Genomic DNA, 24,233 nt, shown 5'->3' on the forward strand with positions numbered 1-24,233 from the left:
GTCAGAGAACCAGCAGCTATTGAAGATAAGATCATGAATAGTTAATGCTCTCAGTTACCCAAGCATATTTAAAAATTAACACTGCAGCCTGGTTGAGATGAGATGAAAAAAAAAAAAACAAAACTGGGTCATCAAAGAGAGGGGAAAAACAGAAAACAATTGCATCTACCCTTGGGTTTTGCTAATGAGTGAGTTCGTGGAAGATCCCATCCCTTCCTTGCTCTCTCTCTGCACTTTGCAGTGCAGCAGCTCCCGTCCTGGCCCTGCAGTGCTCCCAGCACAGCTCTGCCTCCCTGCAGTCAGGAGGTCAGTGTGGGTGTCAGGGAAAGCTGCTGCACCCGAGGGTGGGCACAGCCCAGGGCAGCTCCCTGCTTCCCATCCTGCAGCTGGACCTGCTGTGCTGCACGGAGCAGCGACGGGAGAAGTTGGGGTGGGATGCGGTATGGCAGAGCAATGGTAAACCCTAAGCATGGCTTCCCATTATCCCTGTTACCCTGCAGCTGGGAGCAGGTCCATCCAGGGTTCATCTCCGCAGGGAAATGGAGCGTGATGAAGACTGCCGCTTATCTCATTTGCTCCCCACGAGAGGTGATCGATCTGCACTGCGAAGGCTTTGTGCTGATCGATCCATAAGTGTTTATTGGTAGGCTCTCACCCGAGCTCTGTGTGCCCTTTGGGGGCTTCTCTGCCTTTCTGCCTTCTTCAGCCTTGCCTGCAGTGCTGCCTACCCATGCTCGGGGCGTAGTGTGGTTCCTGGGCTGTGCTCTGTGCCACGTGGCTGCCCCGGGTCTCTTTATGAGCCCTCCCCTCGCTGCAGTTTTCCTGCACTGCTGCTCTGCTTTTCCACAGGTCCTGGCTGTATTTCGTGCCTGTGGGGCACTGCCAGCAGTGTGTGCTGTGCAGGGCTCTGGGTTCTGCCATGGCCCAGCCGGGGCAGAGCAGGGCTGTGAGGCTCAGTGCAGCCCCCAGACTGCGACTTGCAGCTCTCACCTCCAGCTCATCCCTTGGTGGAGGCAAATCTCCCCTAAATGAGATCCTTTTGAGCATAACTCGTGTGTAGCACAGGGGATAACTGCTCCGCTCGCGGCTCTGAAGGTTCCATTTCATATTGCGTTTAATGTCTCACCTGAAGACTTACGGACTTTATGTGTGCAATTCATCCCGGCGCTTACAAAAATCCCCCACATCCACGCTCAGATTCACTGCTGCTGCAGCCCTGCCCAGCTCTGAGTGCCAAGCAGGGCTGCTGCGATTTGTGGGTCGCCAAAGGGGATCTCAGGATGCAGAAATAAATGTGCCCCGCTCGATTAATGGCGAGGAGCCCGCAGAGCCCTGGCAGCACTCAGCCCAGCCTGGCATTGCAGGATGGATCCCTCCAAGAAATTTTAATTAACTTAAAACAAATGCACAGGAAAGGGCCAGCCATTAGCTGCTATTGCTTCCCGAGTCTCATCTCTGCTAATTAAGCAGCGTGTCAGTGCAAACGACCTGCAGATAGCAAAGCACCGAATTTGCATTTAAATTAAAAACGATATATATTTTTTTTTTAATAAATAAAGGTTTCATTACGCCCTCAGTGTTTGTCTTTCTGGCATCCCCATCCTGACCACCCCCTTTCCCCCCCCCCAACCCCAGGGCTGGGTGCAGCAGAGGGGCACAGGGGCACCTGGCTGCCCTCTGCCACGCTGCGCTGCCCAGCCTGACAGCTCTGATTTCTTTCTCCTGGTTAGAGAACATGAGGTTTTTGACAGCTGCCTTTGCCATTATTCTTCCTTTAATGCTGTTGTTGTTTTGCGTTACTGTCAAATCACATCTTATTAAAGTTCTTCCCATCCTGTCAGCAGCACACGAGGAGCGCGGATGCCTGCGTCATCTGCCGCCTCTGTCCGGGGAAATTGCTTTCCATTATTGATGGAGCAGTGCTGGAGGCTGTGACCCCGCCACGCCGGGGGCTGCAGGCCCTGCCAGACCCCCACGGCTCCGCAGCAGCTCTGGCTCGAGGGGCACAAAGCATGGGAAGCGGGCGCTGCCAGGACAGGGCATGCAGGGTGAGGGCAGCGTCCCATGGTGTCCCATTTCCAGTGCAGATTCTGATCAGCTGTTGGGCTCTGGTTACTCTCTGTTCTTTGGGAGCCGTCACACCTTTGCAAAGCGGCTGATGCTTCCCACGGCTTGCTAAAAATTCCATAGCACCAGAGTGGTTCCTCTGGCTTTGTTCAGCTCCTGCCAACAGAGCACAGGGCAGGGCTGGGAGCCCACAGCACCGGGGGCACCTCCTTGGTTTTATGGCACAGGAGAGTGGGCATTTCCCTTGAGCTCGTTCTGTAGCTGCCCAGAAGAGCTGGATTGCAGGGCCTGGGTCTGTGCTGGCCCTGGGTGCTACCAGTGGTGCTGTGGGAGTCTCTCCTTTGGCTGTTTGCATCCCGGGTCCGAGGGGACCACGTGTTGGTGGCACCGTGTGGTGGCCGATCTGCACACTCAGCAGCAGCGCAGCAAAGCGGGTTGGTTGGAAGTCACTGCAGCAAGCACGGTGTTTTTGCTGATAAATCTTGTTTGTGAATCAGCTGCGTGCCAGACTGGTAAATAATGCATCTTATAGATGAAAACATGTTCAAATGAGGACTGGAAGAAGCAGCCCGTGCTGCAGGCACAGCCGGTCCGGTGCAGCAGGGAGGGCAGGCGCAGCGGTACCTGGGAGCTGATTGCCTTCTGCACTGCTTTCCTAATTGCCTTCTTAAGCTTTCGGTTCCCACAGTGTATTCCACGAGCTTCTCCCCGAAGCATAAATCAGGGAGAGGCTTTGGTGGGAACATGAAGGTACGAACTCAGAGCAGCAGGGGAAGCTGGAGGCTGCTCAGTCTGGGAGCCAGCTCGGCCCCTTCCCAGCAGCACTCAGCCACACTGGAGCCCGTGCACAAAGCACGTGTGCAGAAGGGGCTCCTCGTGGCGTGGCACAGCCCTGCCCTGCTCGGGAATGGGAGCCTTTGTTGGCAGCAGCCCCCAGCAGCTGGGCACTGTGCTGGGAAAGCAGCGCGGTGCTTTGGGGAGCCTCATCGCCCCCAGGAACCTGGCAGTGCAGGTTCTGCCCATGTGCAGAGCTGTCCCTCCTGTGCAGGCTGGGGGAGGAGTTTGTCAGTGATTTATTTCGTGCTGTTATTGGAAGCGATTGCTGGTCAGCAAAGCGCTGCGAGGCAGAATGGAGCAGCCCGCAGATGGCTGGGAGAAAATGGGTTCGATTCCTTGAATGCTGCTAAATGGGTGGGGAATAAGTAAGGGCTAATTACAGATCTGGATGGTTTCCAGGAGCAAACAGCATGGGACAGTCAGGGCGCTCGCGGGCTGCTGTTGCAAACCATGCTGTGCACGATGGGCTCTGAGCACATCCTGGTGCCGGGCGGGCAATGCCCTGCTCCCATCCCCCCCACCCACATCTGGGTCCTCCAGTTCAGCCTCCACCTCCATGAGCTTCCAGCTGGGAAGGAGAGGTGTGGTGTCCCTGCTGATGCTCGCCTTTGCTCTCGATTGCAGAGTGCTGGGACAGCAGCACCAGCACCGCAGCGCTGCGGGGTGAGCTGAGGGCCCTGCAGGGCTGCACGCCCTGAGCTGCTGTTGGCTTTTTTTTCTTCCAGGCACTTTGCAGAGCAGTGCCATGAGGGGAAGGGGCAGCGTGCAGCCCGGCCACGTCCACCCAACAGCTGTGGGCCCTCCCTGCTTTGGTTGGAGCTCCAAAACTGATATTCCACACAGGTAATTTTCTGCTTCTCTGGCTCGATTCTATTCATCTTTCAGAGGGTAATTAGCACCACTTCAGTGTTCTTTTATGCCCAACTAATTGCACCTTGCTTCAGGAGCGAAAGTTAATGCCTCTCCATTTCGGTTAGCGCAGCAATATGCGATTAGGGGTGAGGCCAGGCAGAAAAGTGAACCACGAGCAGCGCTGTCTGCCTGCTGGTCTGAGGCGTTCTGCCTGCACCAGGGGAGAGATTTCCCATCTCACATCCGAGATGCTCCTTATCAGCGACGCCCCGAGCACAGCGGGCAGCGCACAGCAGTCAGTGCACCATGCAGGGCGCTGCAACCGGAGAAGGGAAGGGCTGAGCATCACTGAGCACCAGGGAACTCCCACTGCCTGGCACTGAGGGCTGCTGGGTGGGCGGCAGCAGCTCTGGGTAGCACCGAGGACCGCAGAGTAAACACTTGGTCCATAAATCTTGTCTGCTTTAAAGTAGGTTATATTTTCAAAGCGCTTTAGCTCTTAGGAGTTTAATATCGCGATGTCAATTTTAAGACAAGTAATTGGATGCGGAGAAGGTTGTTACTGGAACCTGAGATTAAAGGCAGGATTTGCAGCGCTGTGCTGCGGGCTGACAGCGCTTTGTTCCCTGCAGATGCAGCTGTGGGGCATTCACAGACAGCGCTGCAGTGCACGGCTGCCCCACTGCTGCTGTGCGGTGCTGCGTGCAGCCAAAGCAGAGGGCATCGCCGCAGCAGGAAAGCAATTGAAGCTCCCTGGCACCCCGTGCCCCACTTTGTGGCGTGACCACACGGAGCCCGGAACCCTGCAGCCTTCTAAAGCCCTCTGTGGGGTTTGCTGGCTAAGAGCACTGTTTGTTTGCTTTGATGTCTGCAGCCCCGACCTTGCTGGGACAGCAGCAGGCAGCAGGTGAGCGGGCAGCTGTGCCTGGAGGAGACTGAGAGCCTATTGGCTTTGCTGTTCTTATTTGCTTATGACCCGGAGAATTAGTGAGGAGGATCTGCTGCCCCGCGGTGCACTGACGGCTCCTGCAAGCCACGGGCTCCCAGGGGACGGAGTGGTATTTACCAACCTTTCCTCAGCACACTTTATGTAATAGCAGCACATTGCTCCAAACGTCCTCAGCGTGACCGCCCGCTCCTCCCTTTTGCTCATCCCGCAGCGTTTGACTTTCTACGTTTCAAGGACCCCAGGAAGCAAAACGAGGCGCTGAAGCCCTCCCTGCAGAGCCCTCCTGGGCAGTGCAGGGGCAGCAGAGAGCTCTGAGCCCCGGAGCGCTGCTGCAGGACGAGGGCTGCAGTTCTCCATCTGCAGACGGTGCACATCTGAGTCCTTTGCACCGCTCCCACCAGCAGCACTCCACGCTTTGTACAGCCAGCAAACCCTGGAAGGTTTCCTTCCTTTCTCTCTTTCTTCTTTCCACCTGCAGGCCCTGTAAGCTCCCACACACGGCTGCTGCTCTGTAAGGGCGTTTGTCTCTATTGCTTTCTTTTCTTTTCAGGGACCACGAGAGCCCGAGAGAGGCCGAGGCATTAATTGGTGCTCTGAGTTTTCCCCTCCTGTTATTAAAAGAAATCTTCCCATGAAATAATTCATGAATGGAAGAGATGGTAGAGAAACTGCTTTGCACAGAGCAGCCCCTGCCTCTGCCTGCAGGATCCTGCGAGCTGAGGGGGTGCTGCAAACGAGCGCGAGGCAGTATTATGCCTCTGTTTGCCACTAGTGCTACTATGATCCGTGAGCTCTCACAGACAGACCTTTCCAAAGCTGCAATAATCAATCATAAATATTTATGGTGCTTAATCACGAGGCGGGAGCAGCACAGAAGCACCGATACCCGACCCAGTTACAGCGCCCGGGGTGTCGGTGCTCACAGCGCAGGGGCTCAGCAGCACCCACCCCTCTGCTCCCCACTGCGGTGGGGCCACGTGGAGCAGCAGCCGCGCAGAGCTAAGTCAGAACATGAGCCTTGGAACGGACACCGGGCTGAGGCTGAGCGTCCGCTGAGATGGAGATGGAGTGGCAGTGATCCGACAGCACGGAGGACGTTTCGGCTAAGAGCCGTCTCCTACCGCAGTGCTTGGCAGCCCTTCCCGGTCAGCATCTCACACACGTGTGCTCACTCACACGAGGGGCTCTTGCAATGTCAGCCCCCTCCTCTGCAGGGCCCATTGGACGTGCCATGGGCCGGGCAGTGCTGCTGCAGCGCAGACCCCCATCTGCTGTCACCACACACCCACCTGCACCAAGCACTGCGGGCTGTGCCGGTGCAAACCAACACACCAAGCCTGATTCAAGGCACCAGGCAGATGTGAACCTGCAGTTGATTGTGTCTTCTTGCTAAGAATAATTGAGTAGCCCAAATGCTGAACTCCGTAATTGCATCCTAATGAATTGATGTGTCAACTCTGGCATCTTCTGTAAGTACCAAATGCCTCTTGACTTCAGGAAATGGTTTTAAGTTGAAGGAGGGAAGATTGAGGTTGGATATCAGGGAGTTCTTTACGGAGAGAGTGGTGAGGTGCTGAACAGCTGCCCAGAGAGGCTGTGGATGCCCCATCCCTGGAGGTGTTCAAGGCCAGGTTGGATGGGGCCCTGGGCAGCCTGGGCTGGTATTAAATGTGGAGGCTGTTGGCCCTGTTTGTGGTGGGGGGGTTGGAGCTTCGTGATCCTTGAGGTCCCTTCCAACCCAACCATTCTGTGACTCTGTGATTCAGCAGGAGGTGGAAGCAAACAGAGCCATTTGTTACGAGCTGTGGTGACTGAAGAAGGTCAGAGCCCTTTCTGTGCTTCGTGGAGGAAAGCAGAGCTTTGGCAGAAGGTTTGGAGCTGATGCTGCGGTGCCGTCACGGCTCATTGCAGAGCTCTGCTCAGAGCCACCGCTCCTCGTGTTTGCTACCACATACCACCTACAGCTCCCTACAAAGCTGTGCATGTTAGTTAACCTCATTAAATCCTAAAGGATTAGTCAGCTGTTCCTCAGCCACGGAATTGTTAGGAAACATCTAAAGCTCAAAGTTATGTGGCTTGGAAAGTGATTTTCTAATGCGCAGACTTCAAAGGAGTTTTGAAATCCTGCAGTGTAAGGAGACAGAGCAACGTTAATCCACCGGAGTGCTGCTTAATGGCCTGCTTAATTTCTGCCCTGATCGGCCTCTGATCAGCGCTGAGCATCAGCTGTGTGTCCTGCAAGGCCACGGAGCTGCTGCCGTGTCCCATTTGTCCCCAAGGAGCCCTTCGCTGTTGCAGTGATGGCAAAACCTGGGAGCACCGATGAGGTCCCGGAGCAGTGCTGGGGAGATGGGCTGAGCACATCAGCCCGCTGTTCTGAGCAGTAACTCCAAAACTGAGTACAGCACAATGGGGCCTCGAGAATGTGAGATGTTACCATGGGTTCACAAACAACAGAGAGGGTTCAGAGCTCACTGTGGCACCGCCTGCATCCCCCCGGACCCCCTCCAGTTATGGGCTGTTGTGTCCCACTGCGGTGTTTCACCTCCTCTGCTGACACAGAAATTAACACCAGGTCGTTTACTGCACGTGGCTGTAATTAACGCCGGGCTATGGAGAAAAAAAAGAAGCGTTCTCTAAAACTTTGATCAAAGCTATTTCGTGCTCTTCCTGCTTTCTGTGATGCTGTAATGCTGCACTTATCTTGCTGCCTTTGATAATGGTTTTGTGACAGATCTGCTGAGGCTCCATCCGCACCATTAACAATGAGGAGGGAAGAATGGGGACAGCCTTTCTACGTCGGTCTGTAAGAACTCCCGTATGGCATCGCTGCTGCTTAAGTGCTGATCTGGAGATGATAAGAGACGTATTAATCGTACAGCTCTGCACAGAGCAGTGCAGGCGGATGGGAGTGATGCTGCCGGGAGCATCGTGGCCCTCCTGCAGTGTCCATGCAGGTGGGAGCACTCCCTGACCCACAGCCCCACCCCCACTCCTCCCCATGTCTGCTCTGCAGTGGGGGCAGTGTGACCGGAGGGCCCCGGGGTGCAAAGCCAGCCAGCAAAAACCCAGCTGTGCTGCTGCGATGGCAATGGTTTGTTGTGTGGCAGACAGCAGCAGGCTGCAGCACAGCCTTCAGACACCCGCAGGGCTACCAGGGCCCGGTGCTGGCAGGCAGTGACGTGCAGGAGTGGGCGTCCACTCTCAGCAACCTGGATTTCCTTATGCATTCTGCAGGGAAGTTTGCAGCTCTCTGTGAGCTGCTGCTCCTTGCTGCCCCAGCTGCTCCAGTTGGGGCGAAGACAGTGACTGGTGGGAGCTGAGGATTACGTGTGTCAGGGGCTGGGATGGGCTTTGGGGCCATGTCAGCTCTCCCAAATCCCTGTGAGCGGGGGCTGTAAAACTCGACGAGGCAGCTTCAGCTCTTTCAGATCCCATTACAGATGTAAAACCACCGACGGAGCTGAACTGCTTACAGCTGCTCACCCAGCTCCTGGCAGAGCGCTGACACCAGGGGAAGGTTCAGGCAGGGGATTTAGTGAGCGGTGCTCAGGGATGTGCAGAAATGGAGGGCAATGGCAGAACTGATGAAGCCAGGAGCTTGCGAAGTTCAGTTTGTTTTAGGTAAGCTCTCAGGAGGTGATGTTTGCAACAGGTGGTTCCATTCCTGGGGATGACTGCGGAATCATGGAATCAAAGCCCTCCCTGTAAGTGGGTGCAGCAGCCCAGAGCCCACCTGGACTCCCAGTGCCCAAACTGCCTGACTCAAAGGGCACTTCTGCATCTTGCAGCAGCCTCAACAACGCAACGTGAGGAAGTGCTGCAAGGAGCAGAGCTTTGCCTTCACCTGGCCCAGCAGGCTGGGAGCCATCAGAGCTGCTCTGCGTGGGGCTGGAATGGAGCAGCACTGCTCATCCTGTCTGGGACACCGGGCACACACCCTGCTGTCAGCACAGCCGATCTGAGGTATTTTCTGTGCATCCTCTACGAGTGGGTGACAGCCTGGAGCTTGCACATGGTCCCAGCTCATCAGTACAGCAAAGGGGGGACACCTCCCCCAGGGATGCTGCTCAGCTCTGCCTATCAGCTGGGACATGCGCTGATCCCAGGCTATGCTGTGGCTGCCCATGCCCAGAGGTGACCCCCAGCAGCACCCACAGTGCCCACCCGGCCCCACAGCCCTCATTTCCCCACATCACCTCACCACATCCACGGGCTTATCCCTCCCTGATGGTTCCGCACAGCGCTAAGCTCAAGATCCAGACTTAAACGCCCCATTACTACTTTTAGGCTCTAAATCCAACACGTAGACTTCAAACCCACGCTCAGCTGTGATTCTGTGTGACTGCACGACTCCCTCGGTTCACTCTCTGGGTCTTTATCTCCGCTTTGCATTCATAGGCAGCAGCAGTGCTTGATCGCATCGCATCGCAGACATTCAGTGTGCATCCCAGAGCGAGCAGCAGAGGGGGATTTGCATAGGCTGCCTCCTGATTCACACTGACAAGTCCTCTTAGTTCATCTTTTTAGCTCGTCTATACACAAAGCTCCGGCAGCAACCAGCTGCACTTACAGCACACGTGGAGCAATCCCTGTGGTTGCCTTCTTTATTTCAGAGTGGATGAACAGCGCTTGGGGGCACATCGCTGTGCTCCGCACACCTCTGTGTTACAATTACTGCTGAGGGCTGCAGCCCCACGTCCAGCAGCGCTGTGTTTGCAGCTGGGAAATGGAGGCATGCAGAGGATGCGACTGGGATGGATTTGCTGTAACACCGCTCCAAAACGCGGTGCATTCCCCAACCAGCACTCCTGTTGTGTGTAAACCCGACTTCGTTATTTATGAGAGTCGGTGTCTATGGGACGTAACGGTCACCAATTAATATCCGCAGTGCCTCAGGGTGTTTTTTATCTGTGTAAGAGGGGGAGGGATGGAAGGACATCGTGATGCATGAATGCTGCTGTTGGTGGTACTGTGGTGATGCACACTGCTGCTCCAGCTCCAGGTGAGCGGTGCAGCCAGCAGGGCTCAGCCAGGCTGCATCTGCATCCAGACCTGGCTTTGCTCTCTTGGCAACACATGCAGTGGCACCGCGAGTGCTGGGCACAGGGAATGACTTTGTAGGAGCCCAAACGCAGCACCACCATTCCCCTTCTGTCCTCTCCACCAAAGTGTGTCTTCACGCTCTGATTGAGCAGCAGACTGACATCTTTTTGCTGCTTTGATCGCTTTTGAACTCCGACAGTGTGATAAACAAACTGTGCACCCGCACCGCCCAGCTGCGGTCTCAGAGCAGTTCCTTCCTTTGGCTGTGATGTGGCAGAGCTCAGCCCTGTCTGTACGGCACCACATCGCCCCAAAGGACAAACAGACACCGACTGCTGCAGTCAGCAACTGGGCTGAGAGTCACAAGTGTGGAATCCCTGTTGTATCTAACGCTGAATTAGCTGCTTTTATGTGTCAGAAATCCAGGCTGGATGTGGCTCTGGGCAGCCTGGGCTGCTGGTTGGTGACCCTGCACATAGCAGGGGGTTGGAACTGATGAGCATTGGGGTCCTTTTCAACCCAGGTCAATCTGTGATTCCGTGATCCTATGAAATACATTCTGACACACACACACGAAGCTGCATCGGTTTGGGTCTCATTGTGGGGTTGATGCCCGATGCCCCGCAGCGCTCCATGCTCACAGCCCATATGCCTGGAGAAGGGGGGGGGGTTTGGGGAACACCCAGCACAGCTCCGGCTCCAACCACCCGCAGCCCGGGGGGTAACAGCAGCAGATGGGTAATTAAAGTGCGGCTCAAAGGAACGGCGGTGTGAGTTACTGTAGGTGGGCAGACAGCTGTCAGCTGCGTGCCATGGAGGGGCAGGCCTGCAAAGGGACGGAGCTGTGCAGGAACGGGAAGGCGCATAGCAGCAGCAGCAGGTTTGTTTGAGCAGCTTCTCAGCGGTTTCTGTGCCACGCAGAAACGAACCCTTTGCTGCTGTTTACCACCGCAGAACGCTCCGTGTCGAAACGCGATTCCTCCGAACGCACTGTTGTGCAAACAGAGGTGAGCGCCGGGGCGCAGCGCTGCAAACAGACACCCATTGTTCTGCAAACACCGCCGGGCTCTGCAGCACCTCTCGGTGCGGGCGGAGCAGCGCTCAGAGCGGGGCCGCTCCGCCGGGATGGGGCACCGCGCACGGAACGCAGTGGGACAGAAACGCGCACCGAACGGCAGCGCCGGGATTCATTTCTGGCCTTCGCAGCGCTGACCGCTCTCAGAGCGGCTCCGTCCCGGTTGGCGCTCGTGGCGGTTCTCCCGCCGGGCTGTGCCGCCCAGCGCTCCTTCCACGAGCCCGACGGCGGCGCGGCGCTCGGAGGCGCACCACAGAACCGCGCCGGGTCGGTGCGCTGCAATGGGAGCCGCGGCTCCGCCCGCCCCGCACCGCGGCGCCCACCGCCAAACGCCGCGCGCTCCGACCCCGCCGCGCGCCGACCCGGTGGGTGCGCGCCGCCGTGACGTCACAGGCCCCGCCCCGGCGGGATGGGGGCGCGGCGGGGCCGGGGGCGCGCGCGGGGGTGGGGGCGGGGCGAGGCGCGCGCGCGCGCGTAGGGGGCGGGGCGGGGCGGGCGGCGCCGCCGCGGCGGGCGGCAGTCGGGCGGCAGCGGCCGGTGCGGGAGGCGGCGCGGGCGCGCCCATGGTGCGGCATGTCCAAGACGCTGCGGAAGAAGCGGCACTGGCTGAGCAAGGTGCAGGAGTGCGTGGTGTCCTGGGGCGGCCCGGCGGGCCCCGACCCCGAGCTGCTGCACGGCGGCGCCGAGCGCGGCGAGTTCCCGTACCTGGCGGGCCGCCTGCCGACGGGAGCCGAGGGCGCGCCGGGCCCCGCGCTGCTGTCGGGCAAAGCGCCGGCGCCGGGAGACGTGCTGCTGGAGGTGAACGGCACCCCGGTGAGCGGCCTGACGCACCGCGACACGCTGGCCGTCATCCGGCACTTCAGGGAGCCCGTGCGCCTCAAGACCGTGCGCCCAGGTGAGCCCGCAGGCCGCGCCCGTCCGCTGCAGGCCCCGCGCCGCGGCCTTCGGGCGGCGGGACCCGGAGCGCGCCCAAAGTTGGCCCGAGCGGCGCGCGGGGCGGGCGGGGCCGCGGTGCGGGCAGGGGAGGCTCCGGCGCTGGGCCCGGCGGGAGGGCCGCGGGGCCGTGCGGGGCCGTGCGGGGCAGTGCGGGGCCGGGCAGACGGCGGGCGCTCCGTGTGCCCTTCGCGGTGTCCCGGCGGCGCAGAGCGGCGTCCCGCAGCGCCGGCTCCGGGAGTGCGGTCCGTTCAGTGCGTCTCCCCGTAGGTTTGGATGAGTTCTGAGCACGCTGCGGTGAAGGACCGACGTGCGATCGCTGCGATGAATCCGTCGGTCGGTGTGCCTGGCGGTCCCCGGCTGTGCGGGCTGCTCCCTGCGGCCGTTGGTTCCCCGCTCTCCGGGCCGTGATGCCCGGCTGTGAGCGCGGTGTGCCCCTGTGTTCGCACCAGCAGTGCCGCAGGGGTTGGCAGCTCCGCGCTTCTTATCTGCCCGCTTTGTTCTGCGCTTATTTGCGATCCCCGGGTTGCCGTTTGGCTGTAGGTAACGCGTACCTGAAGGCAGTTTCCTCCTTTGACCGCTAATTAAGAGTTATCTGCTGTGCCCCGATGGGTATCACCTGCATAAAGCAGAACAGAAGTGACCCGCGGTGCTCGGAGCGGCCGGGGGCTCCGGGAGAGCTCCGGGAGTCTGATTGGAATGGAGGAAACAGAGAGACACAGAGGGTAAATAAACCGAGGAACAAAGTCATTAATACAAGGCAGTAATAAATCTTTACTTAAAAGAGAAAGTTAATGGGAGATGGAACTATAATGAGCGTCCGATGGAATTGCCATGCAGGCTGTTGCTGTGCTGGGGTTTCCATAGCAGAGATGTCCCAAACTTCACACTAAAACTGCCAGAAAAAGGTGTCAGGATGAGTGTATGCCATGGAAAGCAGAAAGGTGCTGTGGGATGGGTGAGGGTCCCACGATGCCCCATGTAGCATGGCAGGACGGGCTGGTGCTGAGCGCTGTGGGTACAACTGGCATTCTTCTGCTGATTTTATGTAACTTTTGGAACAAATCATATCCATGCTCGAGATCGTGCAGCTTTTCCATGCTAGAACATATTGTGAGCTTATTTACCACATCAGATGGTTTTGGCAGCAAGCTTCTGTGTCAGACTCGCTGTCCTTAAATGCAGCACCTCGCAGCGGGCTGTTGCTGTTTCTGTTGACACCGCGGTGCAGCACGGAGCTGGGGGTGCATGGAGGGGCTCTGCAGGGCTCCTCTGCCCCCATCCCGGTGCTCCCAGCAGTGCTGGGGCTGCAGAGGAGGTGATGCACGGCGCTTTCCCGTGTGTCCGAGCTCTGAGCCCATCCATTCTGCATCCCTCTGAGATCCCATGCAGGGAGCAGGCTGCCTGTTGTGAGTGGGGCTGAGTGCAGGTGTGCAGCGGGCGGGAGCCGGGCTGCCTGCTGCTCTGAGCATCCTTCATTAAAAGGCAGCAACAGCTTTCGTTGGCAGCAGTGAAATCTGTCTGTGATCCTTCTAGCAATCTCACGGAAAATGGAAAATGGCAATTTCAAGATACTGTTTAGTCTTGTTTGATCAGACACTCGAAAGAGATGAATACTGAATTGAACGCCATCTGTTAAGTGCGTATCGCGAACGATGGACCACTTTGTTGCTGGAGGAATGGTTCCTTCCCTCTCTGTTCTGTTCTCTGCCCCGTGGAGTGAGGCCGTGGGCTGGTGCTGTGCCCAGAGCACCGTGATGGCTGTCAGCAGCCGTAGGTGTGTGCAATTTGTAACCTCCGTTCCTCTCCATACGAACATGTTATTCTTGGCACAGAGCATCTTGCCATTCCATTTCTCACACTCCTTTGTTTAAATCTCGCTGCCATGAGTGCTGTGATTTCACCAGCTCTAATTATTCCGTTCTTTCTTGGTGTGTTAGCTTCAAACGATAACGAGGCCTCGTGTGGCCAGTTAAGCAACCGCTGTGCTGCTGAGCAGTCTGAATTTGTTCCCTTCAGGATGCCGCTCTGCGCTGTGTTCCGCTCGCTGGGACCTCTCGGGCAGTGCAGGATTGGGATCACCTGAGCTGGGCACCGTGGTGACATCAGCCCCAGAGCCACCCCATGGGTGCAGGGTTTGTAGGACGGGGTAACCCGGTGCTGTGCTCCAGGTGCCCTGGAAGCAAAGCCTCTCTGCTCAGACAGCTGTGGTTGGGACACCTGCATGTGTGTGTTGGTTGTGACACAGAGAAGGTTTTTTCTTTGGCTCTTACAGCCCAGGTTTGCCTGCTAGCCTGGAACTGACTTGCTTAAAACCCTTGAAGTGTCAGTTGGCGCTGCTCTGCAGTGGCAGGAGGTGCTGTGCTCAGTGTGAATGAACATGAATCTTCATTAGAAGCCGTGGCTTCAGCCACACATCGCTCCCTGGCTCTGTCTGAGCTCTCGGCTGGCTGTAACAGGGGCCCGTTGGTTGCAGAAAATGGCTGGGTTTTGTTGCCTCAGAAGATTCAGCTCCCTTAATGGGTTTTCAAAGTTTTTTTGGGGGGTGGTTTTTATTTATTTATTTATTTATTTATTTATTTATTTGAGGCATCTGAAGTTGTTTTTCAGCTGATGGTTCTCAAAGTCTAAAAAAAATACAACAAGCAGTGCGCAATCAGATTGAGAGCTGAAAAAATTCCTCGGGTTTCGGCTGTTGCTCTGATTTAAGGCCTTTGAATGCATTCTTCTGACTCTTCAGGATGCCTCCTCTTAAGTGCTATCTCTTCACGTCCACACCTGTTAGTTAAATTGTGTATTGTTCTCCAGGCCAGAACTGTGTTCTTCTTTAAAGCAGCCTTATTCCTGGGAGCGCTGCACGTGGATGAAGAAAAGCACGAGCTCTTCTGCCGTATCTGAGTCAGTTCCTTCGTCCTGGAGGGGAACAGCCACGGTGAGAAGGTTTGCAGAATTGCACTGAGTTGCTTTGAAGCCAGAACGCCCCCGAGTTCCCTTCCGCACTGCTGGGGGGTGGATCTGCACTGTTGCTCCGTGCCCAGCAGTGCAGCTTTGGCTGTTCCGTGCAGGTGCAGCTTTTGAGATGACATAACGTCAGAACGGTCCTCTGTGCAAACATCCATCGCCGTGCTTTCGTGGTAGACAAAAAAATGGAGTGTCATTTTTCAGGAGTTGCTGGTTGCTTTTAATTGAATGCAATGTCCTCAAATGAAAAGTCACTGCTGTGTTTGCTGTCAGTCCTGTGCCGCTCCTCCCTGCTGAATAGGGCAGTTCGTATAGCTTGCTTCATCTCATGAAAGCAGTGTGTGATATGTAAGCAAGGAGTTAATCCCTTTAGGTTCAGGATTGCTGTATCTGTTCAGTTATCTGCGTGAAAACTGTAAGGCTGGAATTCCAGCTCTGCCAGACCGTGGTGCGCTTCCGTGTGGATTTTGACTGTGTTCCACTTCAGTGCTGTTTCATTACTGACTTTGGTAATACATACGATCAGACTAACAGCTGGGATCTGATGAATATGGATCGTGGGTGCTATATAAATACCAGAAGTGGGAATCTGGGAGAGCTGTCTCGGAATGCATTATTTACATCTGCATGGTAATGAAGCATTCTTTCAAGAGGCGTTGAAGACGATCAGCGAGGTTAGTGTGGTTGTGTGGGAATCACTGATCACTCAATTTGCTTTCAACCTGCTGCGTTTGGAAACGGTGCTTTCTTATCAACCCAAACCAGTGTTGTCCTGATAGGAGAGCAGGAACCCACTGCAGCAACAGCAGCAATAACGTCCGCCCAGTGCTGCGTACTTGGGTCTGGCTGTGGTGGAAAACCTTTACTCTGTGAGATAGAGGAGGGTGGAATTACAGCATGGAGGAGCAGGAATGTGCCCATGCTGTATAGAAGAGCAGCAATGGGAGCGTGTTGCTCCTCCTCTCAGTGCAGGTAGGAGGTGACCGGGGCAGGTAACCAGCAGCAGCAGGAAGTGAGCGGTCACCAAAGGGGAGCTCTGTCTGAGCAGTGATGTTTGCAGAGTGTGAGTGCAGGAGCATTGCATGGGGGGAGGCACAGCCACTCCTCCTTTCTCCTGCTTGATTCCTGTATATCCCCCAACTTGTTTCCTCCTTGCAGTGAAGACCTGGGAGCGCTCCTCTCGTGCTGTGTTGTTCACAGCGCTTTTGCTTTGCCAGCCAAGTGGGAGCTGCAGCGATTTGAGGGATCTCCACACACAGACACATCTGCTGGAGGAGTTCCTGGAGTGTCAGCGCTGGGCTGGGGGAGGCCCTGCCTGAAAAAGGTTCTTCGTTCAACCCCATGCATGCCGTTGCACCTGGGAGATGGGAGGCTGAGTGACGTTTACTCCATCCTGCATTCTTGGCTCGCAGGTTTTACAGCACTCCATAGCTGTCTGCAGGCCGTGATGGGTTTACATAAAAACACTTTTAGAAGTTTCCAATCTAAGATGCGTCATAGACTAAACACTGAAGTCACTTGAAAGAAGGAACCCCCTCCCCTCCTCACAGCCCAGCCTCCAACCCGCACCGTGTAGGTCTGGCCATTAGGCATCTCACTTTGTAGTGTAAATGCAAGGGAAGAGCTGTGTCCTGGAAATACAAAGGAATGGTTGGTATGCTGCATTGCTGTTTATGTTCTGGTAAGCAGATGGGGTTTGAGGTGCACAGCATCTGCCCCTCTCAGGGTGGTGAACAGCACTGAAGGCCATTTTGCATTTTAAAATGCAAAGTCAGGAGCTGTGTGCAGTCATCTGCCAAAAGTTGCTCTGAAAAACAACCGTGGATACTCCGAAGTGCAGTCTGTGTGTAGTGCAGGAATAAGGAGCCATGGGTTTATCGCAGAGTTCCGGCTGAAATGCCCCCAAGTGCCTTTTCAGAGGATCTTTGATAATTCATGTAGGGGGAATTTGGTTTCCCTTGGACTGGGGTTGTTTTGCAGTTAAATTCTGAGAGCAATTTGGTGCTCATTACGCTTTGAGATTCAAATTGTGTCCCTTCTATTAGGACAGCTTTGGTATGCAGGAGAGGAGGTAGCCTGTGATTAGAGTCCTGGCACACTGCTTTGCATCACGTTCACCATTTGGGAGATTGGGGTCAGCTTTTGCATGTTCTGTGGGCTGTGAGGGGGGAGGTGGTGGTGGGAGCTGCCTGGGGCTGTTCTGCTGGGGCTGCATTCTGCACGCAGCTGTGCTCATGGCAGGGTGAGATGTTCAGCTGAGGTCCTCACTGGGCTGAACCAGGAGTGGGCCGGTGGGATGTAGTGGTGGGCCTTGTTTGTAGGCTGCTGCTGTGCCATTGGGACGCACTGTGGGCCTCCTGCAGCAGCTGTGAACCAAACGCTGCTCCCATGGGTGTCCATGGCAGGAGCCAGCAGGGACACTCAGATCAGCCTGAAGTGCTGGGACTGCCACCCAGGAGGTCCTGGAGGATTGCAGCATTCTCTGAACACGTGAAAAGGAGCACACAGAAGGTGAGTGGTGTCGAGAGCAGGGATTCAGTGAGCGCCGAGCAGGAAAATCCCTCTTAAACCAGACCATAACAAAAAGAAGTGCCTGCTTTAGCATGGATTTTCCTTTTCCCTGCAGGACTGAGGGGAATATCACAACACAAACGCAACTGAAGTGGGAACGAGGGCTGTTTCATCCCGTTGGCACATGCCTGGTGTTTGTGCAGCTGTGGCCTGCCAGCTCCGTGCTGCAGCCGAGCCCAGGGTGTGTGTGTGTGTGTGTGTGTGTGTGTGTGTGTGTCACTTAGTTCTTTTCCTGATGTTGTTAAAGAACAAAACATAAAACTGCTGACCAATAATTTGAACCCGGTGTAGCTCAGCATTGCTGATGAGGCGTTTTCCTACTTGTATGAAAAAAGCTAAGGACAGAGGGGATTTTTAAATAGTCATGACACAGTTCTGGCTGAAATGAAAGCAAGAGCACCGGGACAGCAAAGCAGTTAAGCCATCTCCTGCCTTTAAGATTTCATTGTTCATAGATGCAACTTTGCTTTGGTTACAGCCCTTGTTGGTGGTGACCTTCGTCCAAGCGAAGGTTTGCTGAAGGCAGAGGCAGAGCTTGCTGGTACCTCTCATTAAATCCAAGGGGATTACCGTACAGTTTATTTCCTCTAAACCCACCAAACTATCAGGAAATAACTAAGCCCTGAAGTTTTAGGTTTGCAGAGATGATTTCCTCCTAATGCATGTACTTGGGAGGAATTTCAGAATCCCGTTATGTAAGAGGGAGGCAGAGCCCCCTATTAATCCCAGGGAATGATGTTTAATGGCTTGTTTCATCCGTTACTGGTCTAAAGAATTCCTCAGAAATCAGCTGACCCGAAGTGCCAGGGAAGTATTTTTACCTCTGTTGCTGAAACTATTACTGCTCAGTAATTTCACTAATCTCCTTTGCAGCGAGATTAGATTGCAAATGCTTTGATGCAGGGAGGGCTGTGTTGGTGAAAACAGCTCAGTAGCCACAGGCACCGCCGAGTGGAAGTTCGGTGAGTGCAAAGGAGTGCTGCTGTGCTGCTGAGCAGTGGTTTGAACCATCCGTCGCCTGGTCTGTGCTTCACATTGTGGTTCACTGTAGTTCCAGCCCTGCCCGGCTGTGTGCTTCTCAGGACGTGGGGCAGGAGGTCCTGTGTCATGGAACAACTGCACAACTTGTGCCGGAGTGCTGCCCTACTTACGTGGTGTAAAAATACCTAATCCTGAGGATTTTATTTCCCTCTCTGTAGGGCAGCGGAGAGTAATTACTTTTCTCGAGTGAAGGTAGAGATGCTGGAAAAGTTTAATTAATGCCCGTTAGGAGATGCCAGTGATACTTAAATGAATTCATCAGGGCAGGGCACTTAACGCTCATCAGAACAGCCAGCACTTGCAGTGGACTGTATGTTTTTGCACTGAGTTGCTAATGGTTGTGCAGAAGTAACTGCAGACTGACACTGAGTGGAAGAGGAATTAAGGGATAACCCCTAAAAATGTCACCTTTCTAATGTAAGTGGAAGTAACGGTGTGAGAGCCCGGGAGGGTTGGGATCTACCTTTGATCACAGATGTGAGCCCTGAGGTTTGTGCTGGGGGGCCTTCAGCCTCTCCCATCCCCGTGCTGATGGAGCAGACGCTGTGAGGATGACACCAGCACAGAACTGCACCAGTTGTCTCCACCAGAGCTGTGAATCCCTCTGAAAAAAGAGCAGCAGACACGTTAGTGCTGTTCATATGGTTCCTTATCCCAAATGCTGGCATTGGAGCCTTCCAGAGCTTGGAGAACGCTCCTGCTGGGCCGTGACTGCAGGAATGCAACCAGCAGTGCTTGGCCGTGCAGCAGCTCTGGTTTTAGCACAGGCTTTTGGGAGGAAAAAAAGGCCACACGGCTGTGTGTGTGGGGAGGAGGAAGGTGTTGCTGTTCTGCTGCTGCTCCTGCAGACACAGACCTGCTCTGCCCAGGAACGAATGCGAGCGTCGCAGCGTTGCGTGTGGTGTTGCTCCATTCAGTCATCAGACTGCGCTCCGTGATGCGGAGTGATGTGGTGTAGGAGTGGTACAAGGGGTTGTACCCGAGGAACCTCATCTGTGCTTCTTCCCTAATGCAGGAGAGGAAAAAGGACTGACATCAACTCCTGCTTTGTTGAAGCACTCTCGGGGACGTGCGGTTGTTGTTCTGCAGTTGTAATTTGTTGCCTCTCGGCAAATACATTCTTTTTTTTTCCTTAATTGAACTCCGTTGTTAAGAGGTCCGTTGCTCCCTCTGGTTCAGGTGGTTGCAGAGATGGTGGATGTTAAGGGAACTGCAAAGGAAAGCCGTGCCTGCTCACGCATGGTGCTATCTGCTGCTCTGTATTTCACAGCACTGCAGTGTGGTTGGGTTGAAGGCACCCCGGAGCCCCCAACCCCATCCCCTGCCATGGGCTGGTTGTAGCTCTGCTTCTTCATTTGTCTTCAGAAAGTGGTGGAAGTAAATGTGGAGGTACCGAGGGTGGCTCTGAATAAAGGAGCGCTTCAGTAAAGGTCTGCTGTGGGTATCCAAATATCTGCTCTGTGAAATGCTGCGCCCTGGCAGTAGTAAAGCATTTCAAAGAGATGGCTCCGGAATGAATATGGTCAGGAGAGGATGACAGGAAAGGGAACAGTGCAATAAATAGAGGGGAAAAACGGCTGTGCTGTCAGTTCTGGTTTCCCTCTTGGGGTGTGTGCACGTAGCTGCCTTCTGATTGATTGTGAATTGAGAACAGGAATTAGATTTGGCTTTGCCTTTAAAGCTGTCTTGTTATTTGAAGTGCTTTCTTATGAGAGGAGCTCCATTCCTGTGTCAGCCCGGGGTTGGGGAGCTCTGTGAGCAGACACAGAGCAGGCCTGCCCTGCGAGAGCTGCACCCCAGAGCTGTGATTGTGGGGCTGTACCGCAGGGATCTCATGGTCTGTGTGAGCATCACTGCTCTGCTCAGAGCATCTACCTTGTGCAGAACGTGTGGAGGCCATGAGGAACGTGAAGTCACCTGGAGAAAGTTGACGACAGGCTGATAACTCATCCTTCACTGTAGCTGTCTGCCAAGAGAGAGTTGTTTTCTGTTCTCTTCTTTGGATCTTAATTGATGTGGAATTGTTGCTGCTGTGACAGTGAGGGGACGGTGCGTGGCTGGAGCCCGGCGCTGCCACACCACTCAGGCTGCACCCAGCTTGGGCTCCTCTTTGTGACAGAAAGCACAGAGTAGAAATGAAAACAGCAGTTTTCTTACTGTGAAGTCGCTGCCTTCGTTTATCCTCTCTGCTTCAGCTGGTTCTGCTTTATAATGTGTTCTCAAGTAGTGGAAGAAGTTTGTTCTGAAGGTAAAAACTAACCTGCAGAGATCGCGGATAGGAGGAGGTAACGGGGGTGTCTGTGGGACACGTGGGTTCATCAGTAATCCGAAGGCTCCCGTATTAATTACCATCAGTTAATAGACTCATTTACCAGTTCCAGTTTCCATACGCTCTGCTGGGGCCGCTTCCTCACTCACTGTGAGATAAGGAGAGGAGCAGTGCTGAGAAGCAGATGTTGCATGACCAAGTACCCGGCTGTGCGCTAACAAAATGAATCTCCTGGTAATTAGTTAACAATTCCTTGGCAGTCAGAGGCGTATGTAAAACAGTAAACACAGCATGGGGAAATAATAATAATAAAAAACATTAAAAGCACTTTCTGAGCTTTAAAACATTGGCAGCATCGTTTCAGCCATCTGTGTTGCTGAGGAGCCGACTGCTTGGTAAGTCATGCCAAGGTCAGAGCTGACTTGCAGCCCTTAACCCTTTGGCAGTGAGATGTAACGTCCTGCTTGCTGAGCATGGTTGTGTATCAGCAGGGCGATCAACAAAGGAAAGCAATGGTGTCTGGTGCTGACACAGCTCTGTGTTCAGTAGATGCTTCTTATGGAACCAAAGCAAGAGCTGAAAGGTGGGCTCAGATGGGCACAGTGCAGCTGAATCGTTGTTAATTTCTTTCTGATGCTATTGGTGTGGCCCTGGAGAGAGGATAATATCTGATCGTGCCCTAATGGTTGTACGTGTGGGGAAAGAGCTGGGCTTTGTTCTAAGAGCAGCCCTGTGTGTGGCTCTGTAACTCTGTGCGTGGTTCACCTGCAGGCTGGGAGTTGTTCTGCTGGTTTACCAGTCACTTCTGATACAAACCCCACAGTTTACCCCAGTGTTCTCTGAGCCCCCCATGGCCCAAACGCTTTTATTTATAGGACACATCAGAGTGGTACCAATACTTTCAGTCAATAGAAGTGTTCACCATCTGCATCTTCCTGGGGACGTAATGCTGCCGTACCACCACAGCAGTCCCTGCTCTGTGCTGCAGATTCTGTGCTTGCACAATTACGTGCATAAATTATGAACAATTGGTTAGGACAGGAAACGTAATCAATCAATTAAAGCCTAATGAAGCTTCTACTTCAGAGTAGCTAAATAAGCTGCTAAAATACGACATTGGCTGCTGTGAAGGGGTGGTCTGTCATTGCTTCTCAGGGCATGCTGTGCACCTGGGCAGTCAGAGCTGGGCTGTGCGTGGCTCCCAGTGGGGTTCCACGCTCTGTGCTGAGCTCGAGGCTCCCTGCCTGGGCCCTGAGGACATCCCAGGCTGACAGAGCGGGTGCCCGCAGCAACCTGCCCGTGTCCAGAGCTGACATGGCTGGCAGCGGCCTGCCCTCACTGCCCAGCCTTCCAGCGTGGCGTTGCAAATACACAACAGCTTCACTTCGGGAGAGAATGCTCTAGGGAATGCCAAGTACTTCCCCCGCTGCTGTATTTTGTAATGTGCTGTGGTTGTGGAAGGTTTTCTGCTAAGCGAGAGCTGATGAGAAGCTTGGAAACACCCCAGGGTCTGTGTTTGACCCTGCAGTACCAGGCCTGGCCGCCCCACACACTCCAGCAGTGGGGCTGGGCCTTGGCTGGGGGCTGAGGGGGCAGCAGCCCTGCCTCCTGGCATCGGGTGGTCTTGAGGTACTTTTCCTGATTTTTAGGTTCCTGTAGGGCAGCTGTGATTTGGATACGCTGACTGTAAAACTGTGAGATGAACACTGGGTGCATTTGCAGAGGGGAAAGTTTCAAGTCCTGCAGGATGCCGTAAGGGCTTAATGTAGCCATGATTGATGCTAAGTGCTATTCTGTAGGTTGTGTTTTGAGAGGAAGTCATTTTCTTGTGTTATTTTTATGAAATTAATGTGACTTGGGCAACCTGAAAGTTGCAGCGCTGCTTATGGCATAATGCTGACATGTCAGCATCAATGCTTTTCTCTCCACAGCTTGGTTTGCTGATAAACGTGTTGAACAACGTGTGAGAAACATGAGCTCCCTTCCAGCCCTCCTCCTGCAGGTGGGGTTACCGGGACATGCAGTTTGGGCCCTGTGCTCTGCCATCACCCCATGCCCAGTGAGCAGGGCAGGCCGAGCAGTGCTTCTCTCCATCCCAAAACTGAGAACAGCGTGAAACGTGCATGAGGCAGCATCAGCATTAGTCACGGCTGTGCACATCTGGAGGCAGAAGGATTGTGCTGAGTGTATGTATTGGGCACAGGGAGCTGCTGTGGGGGGTGGCAGGGCTGCTGTTTTCCAGTTAAACTTGGACCTACCTGTAATCAGTACGGCTGTGGGCATGGCGTGTTTGTTAATGTGATGCAGAGGAGTGCTGACCTAGAAGACAATGTCAGTGTTTTTAAATCCCTGGGAGTCCTTGGGAACGCAGTGAGGCACGGCTGTGTGTGCTGGAGCCTGAATTTATTGCTGCGCTGCCTCTGTGGCACAGCAGGATCTGTCCTCGGGGAATGTCACCGCTGTGTTGGAAGTGCTGGGCTTTCCAGAGCTCCTGGAAACCACCAAAGCCTCAGTGCTGAGTGCAGGACCTGGGGCTCCTGGGTGGAAATGTCTTGAAAATGGGGGTGAAGTTTAAAACAAGAAGAAGCCCGGAGTATGGCAGATGGAAAGTGAGGTAACCGCTACCCCTGGGTTGTTAAAATTGTTGTGCCGATGGCTCTGCTCCGTGACGGCTGTTGATGGGTGAGGAGCACATGGGAACAGCAGGGAGAGGAAGCAGAGACAATAATAAATGCCTCATTTTGGCTGCAGTTCACGGTAATTCTTCATTTTTCATGGTCGGTCTAATCCCAGCGTGCGAAGCCGAACTGCTCACGGATAGTTTTTTTTTGTGGTCGAAGAGCTAATCTCCAGCCCAAGTTGATACGGACAGAGCTGTCTGCTCAACAAAGCTCTCTGATTACATTTCACTGTGAGCCAACGCATGGGAATGAGCTGTGCTGGTAGGAGAGCAACGATGCTCAGAGCAAAGGGACGTACGTGGGGGCGGCTGTGGGGTCCCAGAGCAGAGCTCACTGCAGGGCTCGGGCAGAGCAGAGGTTTGTGGAGCTGGTGCTGCCAGCTGTGCTGCTCCAGGAGGTTCCTTGCTGACGGGGCTTCCCGTGTCTCAGGAGAACACAAGCACAGTGTCACTGTCAAACTGCTGCTCTGCCAAACTCCAGCCCGAAATAGGTTAGTGGGCCTAGAAATTATGCACAGTGTAATTGTGTGTCTTGCTTCCTATGAAAAGTAGGCTAAAAATAAGCCCGTGTAGTATTTGAATAAGTTCTAATCAGTGCATTCCAAAAAAAAAAAAAAAAAGGTCTTGGCATGTGAACACGTACCCTTCTGCTGGGAAAGTAATGCCAAGTCCCAAACAGATTAAATGGCTTGTGTAACACAGAGCAGCTGCAAGGACATTTTTCTTTGGGGATGTGACTGAAATGTGTCATTCTATAGAAGTTCACGCTGCTTAAGCAATAAGATATGGTGTGTTATCCATATGTCAGTATGTGAAATGTGATGCTACGTCAGGGCAGACACCAAGGCTGGCCATTTCTGCCCAGGGCAAAGCCAGTGCAAGTCCTCCATTTGGGACCCTTTGTCAGAGAGGGCTGTTGAAGCAGTGCTTGCAAAGTGTTAGTAACAATGAA

The 24,233-nt window shown here is 54.5% G+C and overlaps 1 protein-coding gene across 3 annotated transcripts in view; it reads left to right on the forward strand.

Moving 5' to 3' along the window:
* Positions 1-11,334: 11,334 nt before the first annotated feature.
* Positions 11,335-24,233, forward strand: part of MAGI3 (membrane associated guanylate kinase, WW and PDZ domain containing 3) — a 51,413-nt gene continuing 38,514 nt past the window's right edge. For 2 of the 3 annotated variants that reach the window (NM_001012697.1, NM_001389348.2), the window contains 1 exon segment: positions 11,335-11,721. In NM_001012697.1, the coding sequence (NP_001012715.1) occupies positions 11,400-11,721 (322 nt within the window). In that variant the 5' untranslated portion in view covers positions 11,335-11,399. 3 annotated transcript variants of the gene reach the window in all.

The sequence above is a fragment of the Gallus gallus genome, chromosome 26 (assembly GCF_016699485.2).
Source record: "Gallus gallus isolate bGalGal1 chromosome 26, bGalGal1.mat.broiler.GRCg7b, whole genome shotgun sequence".
NCBI classification, from domain to species: domain Eukaryota; kingdom Metazoa; phylum Chordata; class Aves; order Galliformes; family Phasianidae; genus Gallus; species Gallus gallus.